Below are 17,883 nucleotides of genomic sequence, written 5' to 3'. Positions count from 1 at the left end.
TGTGGGAGGACGAGGTAGACTGGCTGCCTAACAGACACATACTCAAGTAACGACCATGAGATGGAGATGTCTTCTCAAGGTGGCTGTGGATACTGACAATTCAGACTGGTTTCCAAGTGGTGGAACCCAGTGGAGAAAAAATGATGGATTGGGGAGTCACTCCGACCTCTCCAGAGTAGAGTGGAGTATGTGCTTTCTCTAGGTTAACATTGGACATTTTTCCTTTTGTCCTCCTATATCCCTTCACACCCTCTGCTATTCATCGTAACTGGTAGATCCCCTCAACTAGTTATACCAAAACTTGACACTGTAGCTTCATCCGTGTTTCTCTTTTATCAGCTTGGATTAAAGGACATTGGCAGAGATCTTGTGAGAAGGTATAATAAAAATAATAAAGACTAAATCCTATTTAATTTCCCTGATAGCTAATGATGTGGAAGTAAATAAGCCTGAAAACACTGGGAGATTAGAGAAGGCCCCCAGAAGAGAATTGAGTCAAGAGCTGTTCATTGAGACGCCTCTGAATTTGTCTGGCTATTGCTTTGTGTTAATTCAGGTAGTAAAGGAGTCTGGGTGTTTGGCCCATGCTGTTGATGGTCCTGGATATGAGGTATAGCTTTCTTCCTTCTCCAGTCATGCTTTGCCTTTTGTGTGTGGCAGCATGGACAGGATGATCCTACTCAGGTTGCTTGGCTTGCCTCCCTTTTGGTTTTGAACCAGTGCTACAAATCTTAATGGACTCCTTTTTCGGTAGTTAACATCTTTGTTGAGATGTAATTCACATACCATACAATTTACTCATTTAAAGTGTATAATTCAGTAGTTTTTCTTACATTCACAGAGTTGGGCAACCACTGCAATCAACCTTAGAACATTTTTATCACCTGAAAAAGAAACTCCACACCCTTGGCAGTCACACCCCTTTCCCCCACAATTTGTCTACTTTCTGTCTCTAGAGATTTGCTTGTTTTGGACATTTCATATCAATGGAATCTTACAATATGTGGCCTTTTGTGTCTGGCTTCTTAACTCAGCATGTTTTCAAGGTTCATCTATGTTGTAGGATGTAGCAGTACTTCACTCCATTTATTGCTAAATAATACTCCGTCGTATGGATGTGCCACTTTTATTTATACATTCAGCAGGTGAATACCATTTTTTGGCTATTATGAATAATGCTGTTATGAATATTTGTGTAAGTTTTTCTGTGGACATATGTTTTCATTTCCCTCAGGAGTGGAATTGCTGGGTCATTTGGTAACTCTGTGTTTAAGCTTTGGAAGAACCACTGGACTGTTTTCCAACATGACTGCACCATTTTACATTCCCAGTAGGGGCATATGAGGGTTCCAGTTTTTGCACCATCCTTGCCTACATTTGTTATTATCCACTTGTACCTGTAGGCATCCTATTGGGTATGAAGTGGTATCTCATTGTGTTTTGTTTTTTGTTTTTAAGTAGGTTCCATGCCCAGTGTGGAGCCCAATGTGGGGCTTGAACTCATCCTGAGATCAAGACCTGAGCTGAGATCAAGAGTCGGATGCTTAACTGACTCAGCCACCCAGGCGCCCCACTTATTGTGGTTTTGATTTGCATTTCCCTGATGGCTCATAATGTTGAGCATCTTTTCTTGTGCTTATTGCCATTTGTGTATCTTTAGAGAAATGGCTATTCTGATCCTTTTCCCATTTTAAAATTGGGTTGTCCTGGGCGCCTGGTGGCTCAGTTGCTTGAGCGTCCGACTTCAGCTCAGGTCATGATCTCACAGTTCATGAGTTTGAGCCCCGCATTGGGGCATTGCTGACAGCTCAGAGTCTGGAGCCTGCTTTGGATTCTGTGTCTCCCTCTCTTTCTGACCCTCCCCCACTGGTGCTCTGTCTCTCTCCTCTCTCATAAATAAATAAACATTTAAAAAAATAAAAATAAAATTGGGTTGTCTTTTTAATATTGAATTGTGAAGGCTCTCTATATATTCTATATACAAGTCCCTTATCAAATATGTGCATTGTGTGGGGTTTACTCTTTTTTCTTAAGTTTATTTATTTATCTTGAGAGAGAGAGAGAGAGAGAGAGCATGAGCAGGGGAAGGGCAGAGAGAGAGGAGAGAGAGAATCCCAAGCAGGCTTCCCACTGTCGGTGCAGAGCCCGACAAGGGTCTCGAACCTGTAAGCTAAGCTGCTAGATCATGACCTAAGCTTGAAACCAAGAGTCAGATACTCAACCGAGTCACCCAGGTGCCCCTTTTTTAGTTTCTTGATGGTGTCCTTTGAAGCACAAAAGTTTTCCATTTTAATGTAGTTCAGTGTATCTGGTTTTCTTTTGTTGCTTGTATTTTTGGTGTCATGGCTAAGAAGGTTTTGTCTAACCCAAGGTCACAAAGATTTAACCCTATGTTTTCTTCTAAGAGTTTTGTAATTTTAGCTCTTACATTAGGTGATCTGTTTTGAGTTAGTTTTTGTGTATAGTGTGAGGAACAAGCCAGCTTGATTTTTTTTTTTTTCCTCCTGCATGTGGATATCCATTTGTTCCAGTAACATCTGTAGAAGTTAAGTTTTGCACTGACGCTTTCCTCACTTTCTGCCTGACAAGAAGAGAATATCTACACGTTGGGTTTTATTTACCTAGTATATAATTTTCCCATCCAAATGGTATATTCCACACAGCTGCAATGATATTTCCTTTTTATCATTAGACAGATTACATCAATGCCAGTTTCATGGATGGCTACAAGCAGAAGAATGCTTACATTGGTACACAAGGTAAGTTAGTCTGCCCCTCAAAGTTGGTTTTTTGTCATCTACCTGTGATTTCTTGCACCAGATGATTGCATGGTTTTTAAAGGAAATGATCATTTGAGGTGATGTTGTGGCCACTAGCTCCTGGCCTTTCATAAAGACTGAGGGTTATTCAGGAAGGCAGAGGAGAGGTATAGAGTTTCTGTACCAGATATGCTTGGAAACTCACTGCAGAGATAAACTGGAGATTTGAATATAACACTGCCACAAGTTTTTGGATTGTGTATTACCAACCCAGGGGAATGGGACACCAGAACTCAGTGGCCAGTGAGATGCTCTTTGTGTCCAGGAGGCCAGAAACAGCAGTGGGACTTCTCAGAGATTCAGTCCAATCTATGAAAGGGTGTTGCTGTCCTAAGAGACTTTTGCTGGTCCCTGTGCCATCAGAGAGCACCCAGCAGTCTTCTGACATGGATAGTCTATACTAGTTGACTGTGAAGTACTGGACTCTAGGAAGATTTCATATAGAGTTTCTATAAATGCTCCTTTGGGCCCCAGTACTACTTCTGACCTGGCCTCTGCCATCTCAAGGAGAATACCAAGTTGCCTTCAAAGAGGGTGGGAAGAGATCATAACACAGGAGCACGTAACAGACACCCTATGGGCTTTAGGCCCTTTGACCATCGCTGACCATGGCCAGCAAGAGATCTGGCAATTACCTCTTTAACCAAGTGATCATACTTAATATCACCAGTAATAGATATTATGCCTCTGTTGTGATACAGTGAGAACTGTACAACATAACTTGTATTGTTTGTGGCCAGTTTTTAAGTCTAAATCTGATCATGAAAAATAAACCAGACAAATCCAGATGGTGGGACATACTAGAAGAAAACTGGCTTAGACCCTGCAAAGTTAATGCCATGGAAAATAAAGGCAGGAAACTGCTCTAGGTTAAAGGAGACTAAAGAGATAGGATAACCAAAAGCACATTCCCATGATTAGAACCTCAGTTTAGAGAAAAAAGCTATTAAGGACAAACTTGAGACAATTGGAGACTGTGTATTAGATAATATTACTGTATCAGTGTTTAATTGTTTTCAGTGTGATTAATGGTATTGTTATTGTAATGGTATAGGAGAATGTCTTTGTTATTCTAAATATGTGCCTAAATATTTAGGAATAAAATGTCATAATGTCTGGAACTAACTTTTAAATAGTTCTGTTAAAAAATATTCTTGTGTATGTATATTACAAACAAATGTCTTATAATGATAGCTAAAAATGATAGCTTTCTAGCTAAAGAATATATGAGTACATTGTAATATTCTTCCAACTTTTCATCAGTTTCAAATTTTTCAAAGTAAAAGTTGAGGGAGAAAAAAATGGATTCTTGGTACATTGTTAATTGGTCTGATGGTCACAGGTTTATATTTTCCCCCTAGAAGGGACCACTCCCTCCAAAAGAAGTCCTTTCAAGACCCTAAGAAGAAATGAGAATTATCAGGAAAGATTTTTGGTATACAGGATATGATGTGATCTGCCTGAAAGTGGGGGCTTTGTTGAGGAAGATGGCCTTGGCATGGGTGGACTTACGGAGGGTGAGGATTGGCTCTAGGGTGCCTCAGAATGCTTCCTTCTCGGATTTATGAGGCAAAGCCACTGCTTAGAGTTGTAATTTATGCAGGGATTGGATCCTTTAGGGCAGCTTTGAAGGACTTGTCCAGAAGAAACTCCTCCAAGAGTATGAAAGAGATTTTTTGAGTCAAGCATAGATCACCTTTGGACAGAATCAGCACTCTCTTAGGACTGGAAAATGGGGTCTTGTGATGTGGAGAAGGCTGATTTGATTTGCCGGGCTAACTTTCTTGGCTATATTGAGTATTCTGATTATAAAATTTTATTTTATTTTATTTTATTTTAATATATTTATTTTTGAGAGAGAGAGGGAGTGCACGTGAGTTGGGGAGGGGCAGAGAGAGATGGAAACAGAGGATCTGAAGCAGGCTCTGTGCTGACAGCAGAGGCCTGATGAGGGGCTCGAACTCAGGAACCGTGAGATCATGACCTGAGCCAAAATCAGATGTTTAACCAACTGAGCCATCCAGGTGCCCCTCTGATTATCATTAATAATAATATTTCTACAAATAATGTCTGTCATCTCTTGAGAGTATCTATTATATATTAGGTATATAATCTTCATCCCATTATTACAGAGACTCTGCAAGGAATGTTTATTAACCCAAGAACAAACTGAAGCCCAAAGAGGTTAGGTGATGTTGGATCACACACGTAGTAAGTGGGAGAGCCCGGATTTGAACGTATGTCTGTTTGATTCAAAAGTCCTTGCAAGCCAAGTCAGAGGATTGTTTCACCCATGTCAGCATAAACCACTGATCTGGGAAGTGCAGTTTTCCCTTCTAAATTTCTCTGATGCCTTGGAGGAAATTCTGACCCTTCTTTGCCAAGCGTGAGTCTGAGTAGTATCTGGGTTGTAGGTGCGCTGATTGACAACACCATTTTTGCCAGTGATGTAAATGTGGAAGATAAAGGATATGAGTGCTGCTTGGTGCAGAATAGCGGGATGTGGACAAGGCCAGGAGTCTGAGATGGGGAAAGGGAGTTCTTAGTATCTGCTTCACATGCATCCGGTGGTAATGGAAGTGCATTGTAGAAAATTTAGAAGATGGGATGAAATTCAATCATAACGCTAAGACTCAGAGATAACGTTAACATTTTGCCGCACCTCCTTCCAAACTGTTTTCTGTGTGATCAAATAGATACAGACATACAAAATAGCTAACAAAATGGGCTCTTGCTATATATTACCTCTTTTTTCATCTGATGGTATCTTGTGAATATCTTTTCATAGCAAAAGTAACAGGTCTTACAAAATCACCTTTATGGACTGCTTAAATTGGGGATAGGCCATAATTTAACTAATCCTCTCTTGGTAGACATTTAGCTTGTTTCCAAGACTTTATATGCTTTTGGCAGTGTCCACTTCTGCCAAGAGGGAATTCTAGTATCATGAAACATTAATGCTGCTAAAAGGCTTGAGCAAAAATGGCAGTGAAACCAGCACACTTCCAGGACAAAATTAGCCCTTAATATTGCCCTTCTTCCCTGTAAGCAGAGGAGGAAAAAGCACTGGGAAAGTGAAGCCCAAAGAGGTTAGGTGATGTTGGATCACACATTGAATTACCCCAAGTGATTAGCTCCTTGATTAAAAGGGAGCTGGTGGCCCACAGGTATCTTCCAGGTTTCCCCTGAGCGCTCAGCCCTGTGAAGTTCTAACTCTAAAAAGGGAACCTGAAAAAAAAAAAAATAAATAAATATAAAAATAAAAAGGGAACCTGACAACGTGACTCTTACCCTCAGTACCATGTTTGCCGAGACATGTTTAATTCTCACAAAGTAAAACGACTAATGTAAGACCATGTGAATTAAATGGTTAAGCCGTTTTGATCCAGCTGTGCCATCAAGAGCTGTCTATATTGTGATGAAGGAAGTTTTTAGAAAGATTCAACTGGCAGGGGCATCCAGAATAGACTGAGAGAGAAAGAGTCCTATTCAGAAAGGTAAACCAGAATGATATAGTAACTTTGGCAAAAGATGATGTGGTCCGTGTGGCAGTGAAATTGGGCCGGGAGAGCAAGATGGGGACAGAAGGATAAAAACCAAAACCAATTCAAAGGCAGAAAATCTCTAGGACTTGGTGGCTGCTCTGGGAGATAAAGGAAATGGATAAGTCAGAGTTGACTTTTTAAAACTGAGTGATTTACAAATGCCAGTACTGTTAACAGACATGGGAAAGTAGAGAGAGAAAGCTCATTTTGAAGGAAGAGATTGGATTGCAAGCATGTTGGGTCTGAGGAGACCCATGATGGGATATGGAAGGGGAGTGATTCAGTAAGCTACTGATGTTTATAAGCTTAGGGGAGATGAAAGCAGCGGGAAGTGTGTACATAGTAGATACCATCTGTCTGGATGTGCCAGCTGAAGCCCTGATGGTAAGGCTCTTGAGAGGGTGTGTAACAGTATTTCTCAAACTATAACCTACCTACGGCTTCAACTGGGATCTTGTTAAAATGCAGACTGCACATTTCTTTCTTTTTTCTTTTCTTTTTCTTAGTTTTATTTGAGAGAGACAGAGACAGTGTGAGTGGAGAAAGGGCAAAGAGAGAGAGAGAGAGAGAGAGAGAGAGAGAGAGAGAGAGAGAGAGAGAGAATCCCTAGCAGGCTCCGTGCTGCCTATGCAGAGTCCAATGTGGGGTTCAGACTCTTGAAACCACGAGATCATGATCTGAGTGGAAACCAAGAGTTGGATGCTTAACTGACCCAGGAGCCCCAGATTGCACATTTCTAACACTCTCGCATATAGTGCTGGTGCCAGTGGTTCAAGGACCACCCTGAAAAGCAGGGATGTAGTGAGAAGGGCAGGGAGCTGGTGTCTGTACTTGGGAGTTACTAGTTGGGAGAAAACCGGAAATGCCTGAGAAGGAAAGAAGGGCTTCCCAGAGTTATGTTCCTTGTCTTCTTCTTTTACTCTAGGCCCTTTGGAGAATACCTATCGTGACTTCTGGCTCATGGTATGGGAGCAAAAAGTCCTGGTGATTGTCATGACCACCCGGTGAGCCCTTTTTCTTCCAACTGCACTCTGCCCCCACCCTGTTTGTAAGCATGGAGGATTCCAAAGGGGATTCAACTTTTAGAACAATGAGGATTAGAAAAGCCATGGCAAAGAGTTTGAGATGTTTTAGCTTTTTCTTAGTGGACCCAGAATTAACATAGCCAGGGAATGGTAGAGATTGATTGATCTAACTTGAAAAAACTTTAATCAATGGCTCTGGTGACCCTGTGCCAGTTATAGGCTATTCCAAGGTCCTGGCCTCATCCACTAACGGAAGTCCTGGGAAATGTGGGGTAATTCACTTTTAATCTGCTCCCTACTTCCAAAGGGCAGCTGTCTTCCTGGCTTCTGAATTACCGGTTCCCCTCTGCTCTCCCCTTCCCTGCTACTTTTGATCGTTTTTCTGCTCATTTGTATTTCTGCCTATAAGAGAATTGCAAAAAGAGAGATGAAACATAATAGGTCAGGCAGGGAAGCTCTTGATGCAAAGAACCCTTTTGAAATTTTGGTCTGCATATCTGCCAAAACCTTAGGACACAAATTCATTGGTATCATCATTGTCATTATGGTAACGATAACCTATTTCAGATGAGGAGAAGAAAGTTAATGAAAATGTTTGCTCAGTTCCCCTTCTCGTGGCACTGTCACAACTGCCTTTGATCTGGAGAGATGGTGGTGGAAGAAGGACCACCATGGAGCACTTTGGAGCCACTAAAGGGCAGTGACGTGGATTTTAGGCCTTTACCCAAACCTCATGCTGGCTCCCAGGAGCTGTGCCTTTCCCACTCCTCTCAGCCCAGGGCCCGTAATGGGGAAGGGAATGAACAGCGGCTGAGACACAGGACAGAGAGTTCAGTCTGGCCCACCACATTTCCTCTACTGTCTTTTTTTGTCCACCCAGTATTTATCCCAGATGTGTGAAGAGTACCAAGAAGTATCAGAAAAGGGGCCAAATGGTGTAGCAGGCACTCAATAAATGTCTGCTAAGTGAGTACATGCAGAAAATTAGCTGTCATTATATGTGTTTAGAACGAAGGTGTTCTTCCTTTCCTGCCCAGAAGCCAAGATACCGGTTAGAAGCAATGCAAGAGATGACATTGCTGCTAGGGGTACAGCAGATCATGGGGACAGCGGGCTTACTGCTGCGGAGAGGGAGGACAGAAGGCTTACCTTGCTCTGTGTTGTCTTCAGCTTTGAGGAGGGCGGCAGGAGAAAGTGTGGCCAGTACTGGCCTTTAGAAAGAGACTCTCGGATCCGATTCGGCTTCCTCACGGTGACCAATCTAGGCGTGGAGAACATGAACCATTATAAGAAAACAACGTTAGAAATTCACAACACGGAGGTAAATCCCAGTTTCTATTTTCTCACTTTTTTTAAGCTGGAGGAGAACCTTTACTGTAAAGAAAATCTCCAGAGGGAATAGGCAGGATTCCAGGCAGCTTATAAGTTACTTTCATTTTTCTGGGAACAAGATCAGGATATTCAGCTCAGAGCCAATAGAGCCATATTGTCTCAACCCAGCAGTGGCATTACTTAGGAATAAAAATTGTAAGAAATCTGAATCCTCCAATATAGAGAATTGTGTCCTCTCCAGACACTTAACCTTTCTTTTGGGTTTGTAGAGAAGCGATTGTGGAAGAAGTTAAGGGTGGTAGGCAGGAACCTTGGCGGTGGGGATACCAGGGTGTCGAGAATATAGAAAAGCCAAAGGTAGTCTGGGCAAGCAGAAATGACCTCATTAACTTTTGCTTCTTTTCCCATTCAAGGAACGGCAGAAACGCCAGGTGACCCACTTTCAGTTCCTGAGCTGGCCAGACTATGGTGTCCCTTCCTCAGCAGCTTCTCTCATTGACTTCTTAAGAGTGGTCAGGAACCAGCAGAGGCTGGCCGTCAGCAGCATGGGTGCACGCTCCAAAGGGCAGTGCCCTGAGCCACCCATTGTGGTCCACTGCAGTGCGGGCATTGGCAGGACAGGTAATGCACCTGATGCAGCAGCTCCAGAGGCAGTAAGGATGGGGGTAATAACAATGCTCTTACTGCCAGTTTGCAAGAATTTGATCCATTGGTGGTGAATCGCCATGAAAGTTCCTCCTTATGTACGTTTGGTATCCCTGGTGCCAGCTGTACTGGCCAGAATACACTTGACAGGCCAGGCCCCTAGTGTTTGATGCTTTATACCTCCCGTCAGCATGATGGTCTTCTGACCCCATCACTGTCACCTGGGTGTCCCAGGGAGTGCAGCTGGGCTGTTGCTTCTTTCCCATCCCCCTCCCTAAGGACATCCCCACCCTGTGCTGTGCTCTCCATTCTGGAGCTAGTTAGCAGCTTTTGCCTTAAGGGGATGTGCATTGCAGGGACTGCTGGCCTTTCTAGTTCAGAGGTCCCTTTGGGAGAAAGTCAGGAAGAATAGGTTTGTGTTAGGTCTCTGTGGAAAAGTTGTGGAGTCTCTGAAAATTAGGGGCCAGGTGTGGGAATGCTGTCATTCTGTCTAAGATTAAAGCAGGCAGTTCCTATCTGTCACCTTTCCACCTACTCTTCCTGTTACCTCCATACTGTCCTGAGAGACAAGAGGCCTTCTCACTTCTCTGGACTCCCAACACTCCCAACACTCCCAAAGTGACCTTCTCCTCGAATCCTTTCAGGCCTAAGGCCAGCTGGCTTCCTGCCATGAGGCACCCTGCCTTTGAATTCATTCATCCAACCTGCCTGGGTCATTTGGTACAGGGAGGGATGCAGGAGAGCTAGACCAGGTATGACCACTTTTTTCCTTCCTTCAGGTACCTTCTGTTCACTGGACATCTGCCTGGCACAGCTGGAGGAGCTTGGCACCCTTAATGTGTTCCAGACAGTGTCCCGCATGAGGACCCAGAGGGCCTTCAGCATCCAGACCCCTGAGCAGTACTATTTTTGCTACAAGGCAATCCTGGAGTTCGCAGAGAGGGAGGGCATGGTGCCCTCCAGTCACAACCTCCTGGCCATGGAGGGTCAGTAACTGTCCCACGATCCTCCTACCTGCTGGCCATCCTTCCTTAAACTACCCTGGACACCGCTGAGCCTGTAGGTTGCCACCAGTTACGCTGAAGCAATGGACCAACCTTACACTTGTGTCTCCTGGCGCACTCGTGCACGCAAGGCAGTCTTTCCCTTTGGCTAGATAGATGTGGTGAAGTTGCCACTAGAAAGGGCCAGCAGCAATGTGTTCTTAATTCCTAGCACCTGCTATCGAACTGTGCCTTATTAAAACCAAATTGTGGCTATCGGTTTTTGCCAGGGGCCCCGAGGTAAGTGGGGAAGGAACCTCCCTCCCCCCTTTCCCAATGCCATTCTCCTTCTCGAGGTCTCTTTCCCATTCCTTCCCTTTGCTAGGATTTGATGGGGAGGTTTGGTGTGAGCATCCACCCTCCTTCCCAGAGAGCTTGACCAAGTTACATACTTTAGAGAACGTCCCCAGTGCCAAGCACGTTTATACCTAGGGCGTGTATTCCAGTCTTTTCTGTCATTCTCTGTGTGTGTGTGTATGTGTGCGCACTTACATGTATGGGTCCATATGTACGTGTGTATATAATATATATTGTATGTGATAATATGGTCGTATTCTATAAATACATATACACAGAGATACTCCTTTGTAGACGTTCCTGGGGTTCTGTGTTGCAGTTCAGGACTGCTTGCTTCTTGGACCCTACTGTTTATCCTGGACTAGCTGGGGTTGGGGATCATATCTCTTACTGTCAGACCGCAGAGTGGTGGAAGAGGACACACACATCCACTCTTCATGCTCCTGCCACAGGCCTTCATTCTCACATAATGACTTATCTCTTTCCAGGAGACTGCCTGTTGCAGCCGAGAATTCTGGTTTGTGGTGACACTGGTTTAACTCAGCATGAATTGCTCTTATCTGGTGATTTTACTTTGTTTACTTTGCCAATTTGAGGAATAGACCTCCACTGTGATTCCAGACCCCTCTTTCCTCTCACTGTCCCTTGGGCCTTGAGGTCTGGGAGTAGAAATGAACTCACTGAGCAGTCAGAGCCAAGAGCAATTGGTACGAAGTCTTAGAGGGAAAGAGAGGGAACCCAGGTGTGGGAGAAAGGAAACTACTATGAGAATCCTTCCTTGGGAGTGAGCTTTTTCTTTTCTAGAAAGTTCCTTTCCTTATGCAACTTGGCCCTGTCCACTCAAATGCCCATCTCTTCCTGCCTAGCAGCCTGCCACACTTTGGAGCTCAAGCTGGGTGGGTTCTGTGTCAATAAAAAGTTTGACCCCTGGCTGGGTGAGGCAGTTCCCTGCAATCACTGTTTGCCCCCTATTCACCCAACCTGTCCCTGTCTGCTCCCAGCCTCCCCAGCCTGATGTGCCAGGGATGGAGTCAAGAGTCCCCGGCACTCCACATTCCCAAGAAAATCCCAGGAACCCCTAAACCCTCCCCCATCACAGATGAGGTTGGCAGCTGATCAGACCTCAATAATTTTATACTGTAATAAGCTCTTTGAATGTATATATTCTTATTTTTACAATCTCTTCATTTTGTATTTAACGTCAATGGACTGAGTCAGATTCAGAAAATAATTGTAAATGTTCATATTCAATATCTTATAGCGATACAGTTTTGTATTTACATATAAATATACCGACATGATCAAACCCTTTTAGCTTCATCAATTTAGTAGCAGTCTGGGGCTGGGAAGGTGAGGAGGGGGTCCAAGAGCTGGTCCGGGAGGGATGGGGAGGCAGGGAGGGACCCGAGGCCTGGGTATCTGAGACTCAGTTCTCAGAGCCATCTACCTTGTCCATAGGCCATGGCCCTAGCTCTGGGCCGGCAAAGGGAACCACCAGTTGAATGCTTGCTGGGTGCCAATCTCTTATGCTCGGTGCTTTTCCCCCCATCACCTCATTCAAACCTAGCAATAATCCAGTGAGATTACTATTCTCACTACCTTCTATTTCTGTATAGATGAGGAAGGTAAGGTCCGGAAGATTACAGTGATTTGCTCTGGAACTGGAGCTCAGGTTGGTGTGCTTACAAAGACTTTGGTGTCTTCACCGAATTGCCCTTTCAAAGATCAAGATAGTGTTTTGTCCTAGGAAACCAGAGGGTTTTTTGTTTTTTTGTTTTTGTTTTGTTTTGTTTTGTTTTTAGCTCTCCTTGCAGAGCATAAACCATTCTTAAATTCCAGGTAGTTGATCCTGGCCCCATGATGCATGTTGGGTAACAGAGTTGGGGACTGATGCTCCCAGGTAGAACCTCCTGGTGTCAGGTCCTGAGGTCTCCAGAGTACCAAAGGGATCATCCTCCCAAGGAAACACCATGTATAGGGGTACACTGGTCTTTGTGGGAAGATCTTCCATCTCTCTTAGAATGGAACCAGGAGCTTTGTCCATGTAGCACCACTCCCTGTGCCATGTAGCTACTCCTTGTTGACCAGTGACAGCCTGCCCAGTTGGGACAGTTCTGGCCTGGAGAGTGTGCAAATACTGGGATGTTCTTAATAAAAGTCATAGCAGCCAACATTTACTGGGTCCTTAATTCTATTCCACAAACTATTCAAAGCGCTTTCTAGATGTTATTCACCACCCTCAAAACAACCTTTTGAGGTAGGTATTGACCAAAATAAAACTGAGGCACAGGAAAATTTAATTAGCCAATCAAGAATCCTGGTCATCTGACTCAAAAGGACCTGCTGTTCACTCCTACTAGAGTCCCTGTAAGGATCCATCTCCTGACCTGCCATATTTCTTGACTTTCTCACTTCAATCAAGAGCTGAAGTGTAGAATAAAAGACTAAGCCAGTCCTTTCCCTGGATGAGTCTTTGTTCTGTTGGGGGCAAGCAAACATAAGAGGTGAACAGAGATACTTGAAATCTGGGAAATCAGAGGGGTTTAGGGAAATGTGGAGGAAACAGGATTAATGATAAGAGATCTGGAGGAGGTAGTCTTGAACTGTCTTTTGTTTGAAGAGGCTGTAACCAGACCGCTCTGCAAATTCAGTAGTTATACATGAGTCGCACATCTGAGCCTTGGTGAGGTCATGACTGGCAAGAACTCCATAAAAATGCAGATTCCTGGGTCCTGCCTCGTAAGTGATTGAAAGATAGGATGAGCCAGGTTTCAGAACCATTGTCTTAGTCCATGTTCCTGACTCTGAGGAAGGTTAGCAAATTGGTGTTTCCTAAATCTGAAAGCAAGGGATCAATAGCTTTCCCCTACTGCCGTAGTTTACTTGTAGCTTTTACCATTGTGAAGAGAGTGACTACCCAATGTGAGCCTACCTGTGCTAGGTGTTTCAAGAGGGAAGGGAAGGGGAAGACCGAGAAGGAGTTTGGATCTGTTGAGGAAGTTAAGGCTCTCACACCGGAGAATTGGTGAACAAAGCAAGAGAACCTGCTATCAAATCCTGGACTGTACAGTTGAGAACATAAGATCAAGTGTTCAGGGGAGAGAGAGCATTTCAGGCCAACTCAGGCTTCTTCCCACTTGAGTGCTGTTTTTTTTTTCACCTAACTTACTCCCTCTAGCGATGGTCCCCCATCCTGTTCCTGTCAGCTAAGATGGGACATCTGAGGTGAAGGGTGCCCCAGCGTCCTCAATTTAGGAGGCCTACCAGTGTCCATTTCCATGTCATCACATGCGGGTAAATGACAGAGTGGGACCAGTTCTTGGGCAACTGGACTATTTAGCATTGTAGTTTGAGGGAGATAAGATTCCCAATCTTTTTTCTTAATTTTTTTTAAACGTTTATTCCATTTTGAGAGACAGAGCATGAGTGGGGGAGGGGCAGAGAGAGAGGGAGACAGAATCTGAAGCAGGCTCCAGGCTCTGAGCTGTCAGCACAGAGCCTGACACAGGGCTTGAACTCCTGAACTGTGAGATCATGACCTGAGCCAAAGTTGGCTGACTGAGTTATGCTGGCATACTGGAGTCACTTAACCGACTGAGCCACGCAGGCGCCCCGAGATTCCCACTCTTAAAGCCTCTCTTCTAGGCACAAGCAGACACGCATATGGAAACACACATCAGAGACCTTGGGGGAGGTGCGCCAGGAAGAAAGCCTTCCTAGAGTGACTGAGCTCTTTAGTAGTTTTGAGGCCTCACCACTCAACCCCAACCAGCTCCTAGCTTCCTTTTGTAAAAGAAGGAGCCTCATTAGATGATACTACTACAGACCCTCCAACTCTTAAGGGGCTATTCTTTGATGGACAGTGTGAATTCCTATAGACAAACCATCAGGCCCTTCTCTGGTTGGGTCAGCTCCCACTTGCAATCCCTAGTTTTAGCTTTTCAAAAGTCTCTTCTTTCAAGCTGCTGCCACTTCCCCGTATTCTCTCATATCCTTCCCCACTTGGCCCCCAACTTAGAAAGCAGGTCAGGTTTCCCCTGTAATTCCCAGGCCAAGCCCTAGGCCTTAAAGGCTTCTGTGCTGCTCCATGTGGAGCTGACAGGGTGAGTCAGAGTCAAGGAATGAACCGACCAAGGTCCCAGAGTTGTCAGCCGTGGTCTTAGATTTGTCTCAGGCCTTGGTCACTCCCCACAGACCACCATTCTCTTACCAAGGGCAGGAGCTTTAGCTCCTGCCCAGGAGGGAACCTGATTTTCTCTTGGGGACTATCTGCCCTATGGTTACCATCACAACAGTTGTGACTATCCAGTGTTGCGGACTGCGCTGCTCTTACCTGACCACAGAGAAGACTGGGTCTTCTCCACAAAAAGAAGGATAGCACTCAGAAATCTGTTGGAAGTGTTTACTCTCCCTCCACCCCACCATCACTCATAAAAATCTGTATGTTTTAAGCTAAATCTGGCATGCTGCAGTCTTTTTATTTTTTTATTTTTTTAAATCTGAGTAGAGCGGACACATCATGTTACATTAATGTCAGGTGTACAGCATAGTAATTCAACTTCTCCTTAAGTTATGCTGGCATACTGGAGTCTTAAATACCCACGTTTTTTTCTGGCTAAGGCCAATGCGGACATAGCTAGCCAGCTACACCAGAATCCCAGCGGAGTGTTGGATGGAGATTGGGAGCGGTGATCCCTTTTCAACAGGTCAGGGTAATATGTTCCTGATGGTTGTTAGGGCTAAGATGGAGATGAAAATAGGAAAGCAAGACAGTGAGAGGCACATAGAAGGTAGTCAAAGAAGGCATAGTGCCTCTCCCAACTCCAGGCTCACTTCCTTCCACCCCTAGCCCCACATCAGAACGTGGCTATTTCTCTAAGCTAATGTACTTGTCTAAAGCTTCAAAACTGACCAGGTGCTCAGTTGAGCCTAGGTCAGCCATTTCATCCTGAGGGGTCTGTTGCTTCCTTGACCTTGAATGAATATCTATTCTTTGGTCATCAGCCAATGGACTAATGGAGTCTGACTGACGTTCAGGAGAGATGTTAGGCTGGAGATGCCAATTGGGGACTTAGTCGAGATAAAAGCTAGAGGCCTTGGGGCGCCTGGGTGGCTCAGTCAGTCGAGCATTCAACTCTTGATTTCGGCTCAGGTCATGATCTCAGAGTCATGGGCTCAAGCCTTGCATTGAGCCCTGTGTCAGGCTCCGTGGTGAGCATGGAGCCTGCTTGAGACTCCCTCCCTCTCTCTCTCTCTCTCTCTCTCTCTCTCTCTCTCTCTCTCCCTCACCCTCTCCCCTACTCGTGCATGCTCTCTCAAATAAAAAAAAAAAAATGTTAGAGGCCAAGGAAGTGGGTGAGAACAGAGAAGGAGGCGAGCAAGAAGAGAGGAGAGATATTTGGAGTCCCCAACATTAAGGAGAGGATGAAAAGCTTGTGAAAGATTCTGATTAATAGACTGAAGTAACAGAAGACATGGCCAGGCTGTATTCTCACAGCCTGGTCAGTTAGGGAGTGGTTAGGATGAATGTACAGGAATCAGAAATGTAGGTGCACAGGTGGTGTTCTCTGGCCAGGTACTGATGGAGAGGCGGTGTGTATGGAAGGTGAGAGTAGAGACTGGTTTTCAGGCTGTCTCCAACCAAAGCAAGGACCACATTTGTCTCTTACATATTAGGGCTCTGAATAAGACTATTCAAAGAAAGGAGGAAACTGCTACTTTAATTTTTTTTTTAATGTTTATCTTTATTTTTGAGACAGCATGAGCGGGGGAGAGGCAGACACGGAATCAAAAGCAGGCTTCAGGCTCTGAGCTGTCAGCAGAGAGCCCGACGTGGGGCTTCAACTCGTCAACTGTGAGATATGACCTGAGCCAAAGTCAGACGCTCAACCGACTGAGACACCCAGGCACCCCGGAAACTGCTACTTTAAAAAATAAAATAAAATCACCAAACAAATGACATACAAAAGAAAACATTTTGAAAATGGAAAGCCAGGGGGCCTGGGTGGCTCAGGCAGTTAAGCTTCTGACTCTTGGTTTCAGCTCAGGCCACAACCTCATGGTTCATGAGGTCGAGGCCCGCATAGGGCCCGCGTTGGGCTCTGTGCTGGCAGAACAGAGAGCCTGCTTAGGATTTTCTCTCTCCCTCTCTCTGCCCCTCCCCCCTCAAAATAAATAAATAAACTTAAAAAATAAAGTTAAGAGGGAGAAAATGTAAAGTCAGGTTGTACTTACTTCTTAGATTTGGGCTGGAAATGACCCAGAAAGGTATATTAATGCTCAGTGAAAGGCAGTGAGTAGCAATCTTAAAACCCACTAAAAAATTCCAAGCCTCCAAACTACCCAGAAATCAGGAATATGGAATATGTTCAACCTAACCCAGTTGACTGCCAGGGAAATAGTTTCTTCACACAATGGGATTGTGGGCTCCTTTAGGCCAGTCCTGAGCTCTTCCCTCAGACTGCTGCACCAGGAACTTTGCATGTGAATGGCCAAGAGAAGAGGGAGGAGTGAGGAGATAGAGGGGAAAAAAGTCTGTGCAGTCTTGACTAAATATTTATTTATTTATTTATTTATTTATTTATTTATTTATTTATTTATTTATTAAGTAATCTCTCTGCCCAATGTGGGGCTTGAACTCACAACCTCAAGATCAAGATTCCCGTGTTCAGCCAGGTGCCCCAGGCATATTTTATTTTTAATCTCACAGCCCACTGAAGTAGGTATTCTTATTCTTAGTTTGCAGATAAGGAAATTGAGAAGATAAATAACTTGTAAAAGACTTGCAGCTAGGAAGTGGCTAAACTGAGATTCTGACCTATAGTTTGAGCTTTTTCCCCTTGAGCCTATATGGCAGTTTGGGTTGGGAGTGGAGAGCAAGTCTCAGATGCCCCTCATCTGGATATTCCCAAACTGGCAGTGGTCTTCTATAGCTAGCAGAGCTTGTCAGCAGGGCACTGGCACTGACATTTTTTTTGGCAGAGTCACTGAAGTGCAGGCCCTAAATGTCTCAATCACCACCTACCACCCTAAAGAACTAAATGAGTCCTTTTTGTGAATGAGGGTGCGTGTGTGTGCACGCGCTTGCGCACACACACGCGTGATGCCCGTGAGACAGGATGTCAGTGGGTGTGACAGTTTTGAGCAGTGGTGTAAGTTAAGGACGCACGTATGTATG

At 44.6% G+C, this 17,883-nt stretch overlaps 1 protein-coding gene across 4 annotated transcripts in view; it reads left to right on the top strand.

Annotated features, from left to right (window-relative positions):
* Positions 1-12,879, top strand: part of PTPN9 (protein tyrosine phosphatase non-receptor type 9) — an 81,654-nt gene extending 68,775 nt beyond the window's left edge. For 2 of the 4 annotated variants that reach the window (XM_086711255.1, XM_086711257.1), the window contains 6 exons: positions 557-610; positions 2,693-2,759; positions 7,290-7,368; positions 8,560-8,710; positions 9,135-9,342; positions 10,146-12,879. In XM_086711255.1, coding sequence (XP_086567381.1) covers positions 557-610; positions 2,693-2,759; positions 7,290-7,368; positions 8,560-8,710; positions 9,135-9,342; positions 10,146-10,360 — 774 coding nt within the window. In that variant the 3' untranslated portion in view covers positions 10,361-12,879. The remainder of the gene's footprint in view (positions 1-556; positions 611-2,692; positions 2,760-7,289; positions 7,369-8,559; positions 8,711-9,134; positions 9,343-10,145) is intronic. The other 2 variants (XM_086711256.1, XM_025920007.2) reach the window with 1 other exon arrangement.
* The last annotated feature ends 5,004 nt before the right edge of the window (positions 12,880-17,883 follow it).

The sequence above is a fragment of the Puma concolor genome, chromosome B3, assembly GCF_028749965.1.
Source record: "Puma concolor isolate L17-30 chromosome B3, mPumCon1.1.hap2, whole genome shotgun sequence".
In the NCBI taxonomy this organism is placed as follows: Eukaryota; Metazoa; Chordata; class Mammalia; order Carnivora; family Felidae; genus Puma; species Puma concolor.
The sequence above is the reverse complement of the archived record's forward strand: the minus strand, read 5'-3'. Positions and strand labels throughout refer to the sequence as shown.